Below are 12500 nucleotides of genomic sequence, written 5' to 3' on the forward strand. Positions count from 1 at the left end.
GCTCTCCATTCCCCTGTGTGCTCCCTCTCTCTCTCCCCTTCTATCTCTTTGCTTTAATCCTTTCCTCTCTGTCTCTGCCTCCTGGTGGTTTTGTCTCAAGCTGCTGAAAAACGGTGTCCATGTTGTGTGAACAGACGATGCTGGTTTTGGTCGCAGACCATCCCCCGATATAGTCCTGTTAAATCTAAGCTCATGTTCAACTACAATGTTGAGATTTATGATAATAAGGACAAAAGACTGAAGTGTTCTCTCTAATAAGACTGTGGTTCGATGTCAAAAGTGGTCACGGTCTGGATAGGCTGTTGACACGGTTATGTTATGTATGAAGTATGAAGCTACAGGCCTATCTGCTGTAATGAATGACGCAGGGTCGCAGGCAACAGCTGCAATTAGCTGGCAATTTAAATGATTGACGAAGGAGTTTTTAGGGCAGAAGAGCCTACTTGCTCTTAGGTTTACCCCATATCATGTAATTAAGGTCAACAGAACACAAGCTCAATGATAGGGGCATCTCACAGGCAAAACAGGGACAATGTGTGGGAACCTCAAGTATGGTTTCATGGAACTGTGGCACACCGCTGTTTGTGTGTAAATATATTTCCTCACAGCTCAATGCTATCTCCCATGCATGGCTGAACTCTTTCAATTTGTAAGCTACAGTCTCCACTTTCCAAAAAGAGAGCTGTGAAAGTGATTGGTGAATTTATTTTCTGTGTTTTGATTTTGTGAGTATTTGAATGATGCGGTTTCTTTCTGTTGGCTGATGGCTGATGGCTGCTCAGTTGAGATTTGGCTTTCAGATTGGGTGGGTTGGCTTCATAGTCAATTTCAATATAAAGTCCTATAAGAAACTATTGAGGATTTGTGGTTTGCTGATCAATTGGTAACCCGGGTGAGGTGAGGGGCGGGGTCTCACCGAGAGTGAGGGATCAATGGAATTGTAGTTAGCCCAGCGTTCATTCTCCAGCTCCTCCATTACCTGGGGCCATGCAGAGAGAGAGAGCGAGGGGTGTGAGGGGCTTATACAAACACACAAACACACGTACACAAACACACACACAAAGATACATACACACAAAAAGATAAAGAACGGACAAATCCATGCTATTCCTAGCCGTGTTCGCATGCAGATGGGGGGGATACATGCAGGTACAAACTAAATAAACCCGGAATCTCTCACACCTACACACACAGACACAGACACGGCCACGACATAGACAAACTGCCTGCTTCCAATTTGTTCATCAGAAACAGCTACACGTACACACCTGGTTCATGGCACTCTTCAGCCAGGTATCCACGGAAACGCCCACTTGTCTTAACAGGTCCAAGCGCGCCTCAGCTTTCAATTTGATGGTCTGGGAAAATAAAGGCAGGGAGAATTAATAAGCAAGGTCTGACCGGGGCTTGGCTCAGTATCACCATCGACAGTGGGCCACAGACCACGACACAGTGATGGCAATAACGCTGGAGCAGACAGTCAATATTCTGCTGCTGTGGGTTATTAAAAATACCATATGACAAGATCTCCCGGCCTAGCAGGCCTCAGGCACCTTGTTCAAGTGGTCTCGGAAGTTTACATACTGTCGATTTTCTAATTTTCTCCGGGTGAAATATGAATAGGTAAAACAGTAAAAACGTTTTTATAAGATAATAAGATTGTTATAGATACCACCTACACCCTTGGGCATGAGGACAAATAGCTTCATCAGTATACTCTGAACATATGTGATGCAGATGTCAACAGATTATTATTACGATATCAGTGTCCTTTTATTGTAATAATAAATCACAGGTTGGGAAGTGAAGAAGAAGAAAGCGGAGGGATATTTAGATATCTGAGTTCATTTGAGACATTGAAGCAAAATATATCAGTAAATATGTAAATATATTGGAATAATCCATGGTAAATTGAACATGGGTTTTATAATGGAACGACCAAAACAAAACATTTTAGTCTAGATCTAGTTTTGCTTCGATTCATTTGAGCCTCTTTTGTTCCTCAAACGACTCACCTATGGAGCACTTTTCCACTTAATAGCAACAATGAAGGTAAAATCATAATCATCATGACAATGATTATAATAACGTGCTGAGCAGCAGAGACGGTATCTCTAGAGTCTGATGTATATATAGCTTCTCTCCTTTGCCTAGTCCCCCCACCAAATCATTCATTATTATTTAATTCCGTTGTGCTGACAGAGCAGCGAGACTGCAAAGGGACACACACGCACACACACGCACGCATACGCACGCACACACGCATGCACACACGCATACACAAACACGCACATGCGCGCACACACACACACAAATACAGACACACACACACAGGCACACAGGCACACACACAGGCACAATGCTCAGGGACCGCTAGCCTGCCAGTCATACACTTATCACAGCTAAACAGCCAGCCAACACTCCCCAGGCCTGCTTGTCAGAGTGAACCTCAGTCTACCTTGTACTTCCACAAACTGCACAGAATCCAGGAAGCCACGAGCCCTGAATATAGCTGTGGCTAGGGGGGTTGTTAACAAACTCTGTTGACAATGTGACGAGTGAAATCTGTATTCCGCCTTATAGAGATGTTGGGGGATTTGCCAGAGACTCTAAGAGCCAATCAATCAGGAATCCCTGCCGGTTTGCTTTGTTAAGACCGGCAGGCGCAGTGTCATGAATCAGAGAGGAGACAGAGAGGAATATTCAGATGAATCAATGTATCTCAATAATGAGCATGAAAAGACACTTTGACAAGCTATGCAAGGAATATACTGCACTGTTGTTCCATCCAGGTGTGCCCGGATGTGTAATTGCATAGATGGATTTAATGAAATGTAGATGTACAGGGTCGAAATATTTTTAAATTGTGTTCACATTTAAATATTGTTGGACTCATGGTTCTGATTCAAATCAATAACAATGATATCTAGAGGGTAAAAATGCAATATAGATTACAAAAAATTGAGATCTGTAAAGTATTACCAATAAAGACATGATCATGAAAATAGCAACTATAAAATGAACTTAAAATACACAAAAATATTGTTTCTTATGTCTAAAAATATTAATTCATCTGTCTGGCACAGAGCCAACATGTTTCATGCTGCTATGAAAGACGCAGACCCAGACGCAATATCACTTTTCCCCTAAACACAATAAAAAATCTTAATATCTCAGGAAAGTCAGAGAGGGACAGAGAGGAAGAGAGAGGCACACACAGAGTGAGAGTGAGAGAGAGAGAGAGAGAGAGAGAGAGAGAGAGAGAGGGATGCAAACAGGGAGGGAGAGAGAGTGGTAGAGAAAGCGAGACAGAAACAGAGGGAGAAAGAGAGTGAAAAAGCAGAGCGAGAAACTGAGCGCTAAAGAGATCAAGAGCGTGTGTGATGAGGCAGCAAATGAGGCAAGCATCACAAGGAGGAATATAATTTAAGTCCCAGGGAGTCCTCTCCGATTAAAAACATCATGGAGAGAAATAGATAGGCAGACGGCCAACCATAGTTGAAACCCCAGAACCGCTATTAAATGTAATGCAGAAACTCCTTATTTGGGCCGTGTCAAGTTATTGCTTGACAAGAACTCTGCTCCAGGCCATGAACTGCTACTTCCTCAATCCCTGATCCTATTGTTTGGTCAAAGGGAAATCAAGCACTCATCATGTCTTATGGCAGAGATAGGAGGCCTCTACCAGCTGCAGACTAACACTGTTGTACCCAGTTGTATTCAGTGACTTTTTTTTTGCACTTTGTACTGAAATTATAATGTCGTTTTTTCTGGGACAAAGGGGTAGGGGGACTAAGTTTTTAATGTCTACCCAAAGCCTAGGGTGATAGCAAAGGCTTTTCATCATTTAACAAACTCAGTCACTATAATCTCTATTCTAAATATTATTTATAATTGCATAACGTGAACTGGATACAATAGGTCTTGTGAAGCAGAGTGAAAGTAAAGCAAAGCTTATATAAGCTCACATCAGATAATGACCGATAGGGTCCTTTATTTACTCTTTTTTGTTTTCCTAATAAAACATTTTTTGTCTGACGTCTCCATTACTGACTAATGGAGCCATTAAATATGCATCAGCGTCCTTCCGTCCAGCCAATGGGAGCCCAAGAAAATAGGAGATGTCCCGAAGACAAAGAGTTTGACGAAGTATGAGCCAGCAAAACAGTGTATACCAGCGTCAACACCAAACCGCTGTCCAAAAACAAATAACAAAGCACAATATGCTTCATATCGTCAAGTTATCCAGATGTGGTAAAACATTACTAAGTCTACATTGTCATATTATGACATTGTGAACAGAAGTATATCGTTAAAAAAAAAAAAGAAAGGAAAAGAAAAATCAACAAACTAAAATGCATACAAAACAGTGGGGTCCTAGCACGGTATGTGTATCAATACACCAATATCCAAAACAGACAGCAGGGGGCGATTTGTCGTTGATATGTGGATGACAACGTGCTAGAGAGGCCTAGCCAAGAAGAGGGGAGGAGAAGGAGGCGGGGGGGAGGAGCATCAGAATGAGGTAAGGGTATCTCAGTAGTCTAGAGGACAGAGACAGGAGGGAGCTGATGCCAACTGATACAACATCACTGTTCAAAAGGGGGGAAAAGAAGGAATAGAGGGTCGGACGGGGGTGTCTGCGTTGTTGTAAAAGAGGGTGGAGAGAGCGGGCGAGTGAAGGCAATGAGTGGTGATGCATTAATCCCCTTTCTGCGGCAGACAAGCTGTATTGGAGACGATCAACGTGATGATAATAGATGTCTCTGGCTAGCAAGCAGACAGGGAGTTGCAACAAGGGGAGGTAGGGGAGAGAATGATGAAGGTAGCCAGAGGGGAGACGGGCCGACTGTATAATAGAGAGTAAAACAGAGGAGAAAGACAAAGATAGACAGAGAGAGAGAAATGAGTGGGCTCATTTAAATGAGCCCACTCATTGAACAATGACCCCAACAATCTCTCTCAAAGATTATAGAAAGATAAAAAATACCAAATCTCAATAAGTCTTAAAGTCGTATGGTATTTTCTGTTATCCTTGAGAATGTATTTTTTTTAAAACATTAGCACAAATTTTAGTGTCCAAGAATAGGTTTTTGCTCAGAATCACATTCAGAAAACTGTGACTTTTCACAGCTTGACAAAAACACAGTGTTTGTGCATTGAGTCACATATTTGGAGGGCACTAAAAGCTTAAGTGTCGTGGAGGCAGACTCTGCACAATTGTTTGAATTGTGAATACCAACCAAACGTTTAGTCACACAGCCCAGACCCCGGGTGTGTCAACAAATCGGCTGTGTTTGTGGTTACGTTTCAAAAGGAGCTCTTTTATCTCACGGTTGAAATATCAGAAGGGGATTTTGGTTCAGGAAGTGCATCACCTAACACTGCAACCGTTACGATTGTGTTGATTGGCAGGTTGCAACAGGTTCCTCATTCAAAAATGTCCGTTGCTGGAAAAAGGTGACAAAAAATCGAGGTTGATTGGATTGACTTGCACACACACACACACCTCAGCTTTCCGTATGCATTCTTTGGTGTCTTCTATCTTCAGCTCCAGGTCTAGTCTGCCTTGCTCTGTGGAGGGCAGACCGTGGCTGTCACACTCCTCCAGGGACTGAGGATTCACCGACACACACACACACACACACACACACACACACACACACACACACACACACACACACACACACAATCACACACACGCACAGAAATATACAGGAGTGAACAGAATGACAATTGGAGAATAGATACATGGGTGTGTGTTAGTGTTGTTATGAATGTGTGTGTGAATGTGTGTGTTGTGAGCTCACCCTCTTGTAGTGGATGATGTTCTTGTGCTCCCTGGCTGCTCGGGTCGCCCACTTTCTGGCTTCCTTATTCAGGCTGTGTTCCTCCGTCGTACCCGTCTCAGACTCCAACTGCCGGCTCTAAAGCGCATACACACACACACACACACACACACACACACACACACACACACACACACACACACACACACACAGACATAGACAAACACAGGCACAGACACAGACACAGACAAAGAGACACACTCACACACACACACAAAGACACACACAGAGACACACAGACACACACACACACACACACACATACATACAAACACACAGACACACACACACAAAGGCACACACGCACACAAAGAGACGCACGCAGGGATGTTGTTAGCTCACAAAAAAAGAGGTGTGTGTCGGGAAAAAGCTGTCGATTGATCCAGAAATAGAAAGTGTGAGAGATTTACATTTCCCCACACGTCCCATAATGAACACTGCTTGTCTCGCTCAAACCCATTGTGATTGCCTTGGCACCAGTGATGCGACAATAAAACAACACATATGACAGTTACCAAGAGTGACATCGCTGAGTCCTCCTGTAATAATGTATGAGATAGTGATGTGAATGTGTTTGTGTGTGCATGCCTGCATGTTTTTGTGCTGTGTCTACACATAATGAGAATGATTCTCAATGCTTTGCAAAAATATATTTATTAAAAAATTATATTATTTTCCTTTTCAAAAGCATGTGGTTTTCATAAGGGGCAAAGTGCTGAAACAATGTCTGTCCTTAGGTCTCAACGGCTCTGGTCCAATACTTTTTTTTTGCTTGTGAAGGTTCCTAAGTGAGTTAAATGATACCGAAGTTTTCTAAGTGGCCATGATCAAGGCCAATGTGCACCGCTTCCGACTCGGGAGAAGAACGGCCGGGGAACGGGAAGGGTGCGGCTCGGGAACGGAATTCCACGTACTACCTCGGGGAAGTTCTGTTCTGCCTTGTATCACAAGCCAACAAAGTGCATTTCCACGCTTGTCAGCCGCAAGCGGATCCAGCAAAAATAAACCAGATGTGTAAAAAGAACGTAACGGCAGGGATTGCGGAGTAGCTTCCGGAGGGCTTGCACGGAAACTGGGCCGTATCTGCATAGGAGCTCTGATGGACACCAGTCTGTTCTGGCACACACACGGCTTCCAAACCGGACCCGTGTCATATCTGGTGCACATTGGCCTCAAGTGCTGGTCCAATTCTATAAAATGATGTGTGGGCTTAAATTTTTCCTTCCTTATCTCCTTTAACCTATCTCCTTATGGGGCACTGGACCATCCTTTAAGGTTAAGGGAGATGGCCCAAATTAATAGTGGCAGCAGGGAACTGTGTCCATTGGGCTGTTTATGAATACAGACAACCAACGTGACCTCATCCTTCGTCACAAATGACGTAGTCTAGTGTAAGCACAGTCGCAGTCTTTTCAAGTATTTATGAATTCTCCTTAATTTCTTTCCTCAACCTCATGCCGTTTTACACTGAGGCTTAGGCAAAGTGGTTTGGAAATTGCATAGTACATACTTTTTAATGTTAAGTTGACTCTTTGGTTTCTTTGTAAAGGAACCAAATCTGCCATGTTGACCAACTCTGACATGACTCTGTTCTGTTAATTTATCGACGACATTGGAGTCACCTGTTCAGCCGTTCTTAAATGGTTAACCAGTGTTTCCAAGGCAACTGCTACACATCATTCAATCATACGGGAAATCCATCTGAACAAGCTAGGCTAAGAGATAAGATGTAGATGCGTACCTGGTGAAGTGTGACGCATCAGAGACACAACCTACGTAACCTTTAGGCTAAGAAAACTTGAAAGATACTTGATCTGACAATGAGGGCGGTAAACAACCTAAGCATACATACAGTTATTTTAATTGCATTAAGTTTCCCATGCACAGCATGTATTTTAACGATGTGCTGCCTCGGAAACAGCGGGGCATCAACCTTGAATAAGTATAGGTGTGAAACGGAGAGCATTACACAGGAGGTTTGCAGCTTAATTATGGCCATGCAAGGCAGCGTTGGGTAGGAAGGCATGAAGCACAAAGGCTCAGATCAGCTTCAGAACCAACGTACCATGGACGGAGTTGACATCTATCAATAATAGATGGCAGAAAATGTCTGTTCAAGGGAATAAGTACACAATATGCATGCATATATTATACATGGAAATGCAAACACAGCACTGAGATATAGGTTAATCAAACCCTTGGTTACACAGGTTTTAGTGGCAGCAGACATATTCGATTTCACTGCAAGGTTTGACTGTAATGATGGGTGATTTCCATTGAGCGTTTAACAACTACATGGCCACAAATGACAGGGAATGCAAAAAGCCAAAATATATATTTTTCATGCATGTGCATTGTGTACAATGTTTTAATGTTATTTAAACATGATCAGTGAGTATTCATTGATTTGTGTCAAATTGATTTGGAATATGGCCTTGAGAATGCGAATGATATTTTAAGGATTTTGCACATTGTTGCATCCAATAAAAAAATAAAAAACGGCTTAGAATGTTGTTGTGTTGTGGTTGTTGACACAACCCACTACACTTACAGATTTACACATAATGTTGTGTCTGTGGGTGTGGACCAACTACAGACACACACACACACACACACACACACACACACACACACACACACACACACACACACACACACGAGTATGAGTGTAACAAAGGTGTGGTGACCAAGATGAAACGCAATGTCATAACCAATGTCAACTAACAGAAACTTATTGGATACCACTTCCTTCTTTTCTATATACCGATGTGACACATTTAAAGTGACAAGAAAATCTCCAGCATATTGTAAGTTGTTCTGCACAATGACCACTTACAAGGTGCCTTTTCTTGCAGTTGGGAGTCGAGTGTTAAAATAAATAAATAAGCATGCGTTCATTGTAGGGTGACAGGGTAAAGGTTAAAGGTTATCAGAGCCGTTAGCACTACCTGTGCCAGGGTCATTCTCATGGCACTGACCGGCGAAGGCTCAATGTCCACCAACTGCGGCACCGAGCTCAGAGTCTGGCACACACAAACACACACAGGTGCGCACACACACACACACACACACACACACACACACACACACACACACACACACACAGGCAAGCAGCAGGGAATTCACCCAACCCGAGGCCACCATTGCAAACACACACACACACACACGCAGAAACACAAGGAGGGTTAGTGGCAAAAACAGATTAGGAGAAAGGGTTAGCACAAAGACTGGAGAAGTTCAGGAAGACACCAGGAAGGAAAGAAAGCACGCATTATTGTATTGAGGGAAAAAAGGCAGAACGATAGGTAGAAAGACAGGCTGAAAGATAGGAGGATGAGAGAATTATCTGAATGAAGACAGAAAGAAAGAAATGAAGAAAGAAGGAAATCAAGAAATAACGAAATATGGAAGAAAATATAGAATTCAATGTATTAAGAAGGTAAGAAAGAGAAAAGAAATTCTGAAAGAATGATTATTAATCACAGACGGAAGGCAAAGCGTAGGGAGAGAGCGCAAGGTGTAGGTCTACAGAGAGAGTTTAAGCTGTTTGCCCGCTGGGGGAAGATGTGCTTTTAATTAGTTCTGTGTCCTTAGCAATAACCTCAGCCTCTCCCTAAGGTGTGGAACCGCTTCGCATCCACCGTCTCTTAGCGATCACAAACATCTCGATCAATTCTGGTCATTTTATTTCCGTTAACGTTTTATTTGCAGCCCGTCCAGTACAGAACCATAAATGAACATGTGAACCATTGGCTTCAGATGTTCTTACAAACAAACTGCCCCTTCTACAAAGGCAGACCCCCAGAGGGTGCACAAGGGCTCCAGATCCATCGAGGATCTCTATTACAAGACATGGAGAGTTCATGCTGCAGCCATGTTCTCCACAGAGCAGAGTTCACACAACTGGGAGAGCTCTGACGAAGGCCTGAGCACGAAGGAATGTCTGTTGTCTCTTGATATTCAGAATGATTAAATGTCTTTGGCCTGACTTCCAAGAGTTGGACGGATGTTGTTTATGTTTGCAAGCCTGCACTCTCTGAATGTTCCTACAGGGTTCAAGAGAGATTAACCTTAATGAAGGAATCTCCAAGAGATCGTGACACACAGCATTGCATCTGGAGCAGAAGGAGGCTGAAGGCTTTTCATGACATGTCAAGATGAGAGACCTACTGATCTACTGTGTGTGTGTGTGTGTGTGTGTGTGTGTGTGTGTGTGTGTGTGTCTTTGTGTCTGTGTGCGTGATTGCCTGTCAGTTTAGTAATGCTTATATGATTGTTATTAAAAACGTTTAATGTTCTTAAATTCTAACGGCCTGTGCCATCTTGTGTAAACAAGAGTGCCTGAGTGTGCGTGTGTGTGTGTGTGTGTGTGTGTGTGTGTGTGTGTGTGTGTGTGTGTGTGTGTGTGTCTTACTATGTCACAGTCGCTGGGCTGGAACTGGAAGTCATGTGCTTTGTGAAACACAGGGTTTTCCTGCATGAATAATTGCTGGTTGAACTCCTGTATTACCTGAGGATCACACACACACACACACACACACACACACACACACACACACACGCACGCAAACTCTCTTTGGTACATTTCATGACTGCAAATATAGTAACAAACAGATCTGCCTGGATGTGATCAACAATGCTCACACACAATAAACAGGCATTTAATAAACATCAATCAATCAAGGCAATGCAACTAAATACTATTAATAACATATTATTAAATCACATTGCAAGCCACATCAGGGCGGCTAAGTCCCGTTTGAAGTTTGTCCGTTTCCTGCTGCTTGTTGAAAATAATTGGCAAGCATTATGAAACTAAATGAACATCAATATACTGAACACTGTTCTCTTTATAAGAGAATAAATCCAAGATTAAAAGCAGAGATGTTGTGTTGGAGACAGGAGGGCTCGGTGGACTGACCCTGGTGGACTTGTCCAGGAGGAACTGGTATGTGTTGTGTGTGGCCGTGAAGGTCTCCAGCTCGGTGCGACACAGAGCCACCAGGTAGTCCTTCACGTGCTCGAAGACCCCCCCGTCAAGAGCCTGGAGGAGCAGAGACACATCGCGCATTACTTAGTGGGCGTGGACCTCGCTGCACAGTCACAGACACATGTGCGATGCACAGAAGCACGAGACCATAAGTTCTGGATTCGAACCCCAACCTCCACAACGTTCAAATAGACATCCATTGAATTAGAGGCCCTAGATGCTCCTAAAGGACATGCATTTAACAGTCACTTTGGATAGAAGAAACCCACACCCACACTCTTTACTCTATATTGTTATTCGATGTACCCTCATTGAACAATGCTGTATACTGCTGTATGGGTCCATATACTGTGTATCTTTATTAAGCAGACCTAATTAGAAGAGAGGAAGAGAATGAGAGCGAAAGGTACTTTGATACAGAGAAAAGGGATGCAACATCACTAACTCAATTCGCGTGAGAGAGCATGATGGGAAAGGTCACAGAAACTGAAGGAGGAGGAGGAAGAGGAGGAGAAGAAGGAGGGGGAGGAGCAGTCTTAATTTCTGTTCTGTTTCATCAAGAGGACATTCTTATCCAAGGCAGAGATCCGAAACAATCAAAAACCGGAAACGAATTAGACAGTAAAAAGACGGGTCGATTTAGAGTCAAATGGGCCAAACTGAGTGGAAAAGTGACCTGAAAAAGGTGCATTTTGGAAATGAAACATGTGACTTTTGCAGATTGCAAAAGAGGAAGCACAGCAAAGAAAGCGCAGGGGGGGGGAACAACAGACATACACAATAAAAAACACACTGAATGTGGAAGGAGCAGCACACAGTGGAAGGGGTGCAGAAGGAAGAGTGCTCTGTTATTTAGAAAGCCCTTTTCTCAGCGGTGAGAGGAGGGGGAGGAGCTTCAAATACCATCTCCTCAATAGATCACATGATGACCCCTGACGCTCTGAGATATCTAAACACACACAATGTCCCAGTCCAAGAGAGGAGATCAAGGCAAGTACTCACTAATCAAGCACAAGTACGCACACACAGACGCAGGTAAGCACACCCGCACACACACACACACACACACACACACACAGTCCTTGTTTTTCTTTTGCATGCCTAAAAACAATGGCGTATTTACACGGAAATGCAGTCATTAGGGGCGGGAGGCCAGTTGATTGCTCTGCAAATGTCACGCTCTCATTACCTTCCTCCCTTCATTCCCTCATATCCTCTACTTCTCCCCGCCCTCCCTTCCTCCCTCCCCCCCTCCCTCCCTCCCTCCCACTCCTCCCTGTGCTCATCCATTTACAAAGCTTTTTAAATGGAGTGAGTCAGCATCCAGAAACAGACCTCAGTCCCCGCATCACCCTCGAATGTTCTGTGTGTGCGTGTGTTATTGTGTATGTGTGTGTGATTGTGGTTACAGTTTTGTGTGTTGGAATGTGTGTATGTGTGTGCGTATGTCTCTGGGTGTGTGTGGCCGTGTGCAATGACTATACAGAAAACGCAATAGGTGTGGCCTTGCAGACAGAAATATAATATAATTTCTGTTTTGTGGGTGCATTGCCTTGATTTGTTTATTAAAAGCCTGTTTGTTGTGTCTGAGCATTGTGGATTACATCCAGGAAGATCTGTTTGTTTCTATATTTGCAGTGTCATAAAATGTACCAAAGACA

The 12500-nt window shown here is 43.4% G+C and overlaps 1 protein-coding gene across 1 annotated transcript in view; it reads right to left on the reverse strand.

Annotated features, from left to right (window-relative positions):
* The window catches only part of fchsd2 (FCH and double SH3 domains 2), a 51229-nt gene that overhangs the window by 9803 nt on the left and 28926 nt on the right, over nt 1-12500 (reverse strand). Inside the window, 6 exon segments of the mRNA XM_079732386.1 lie at nt 917-979; nt 1269-1358; nt 5510-5614; nt 5811-5927; nt 10264-10359; nt 10771-10893. Coding sequence (XP_079588512.1) covers nt 917-979; nt 1269-1358; nt 5510-5614; nt 5811-5927; nt 10264-10359; nt 10771-10893 — 594 coding nt within the window.

This window comes from Pollachius pollachius (genome assembly GCF_949987615.1).
Source record: "Pollachius pollachius genome assembly, chromosome: 3".
Classification (NCBI taxonomy): domain Eukaryota; kingdom Metazoa; phylum Chordata; class Actinopteri; order Gadiformes; family Gadidae; genus Pollachius; species Pollachius pollachius.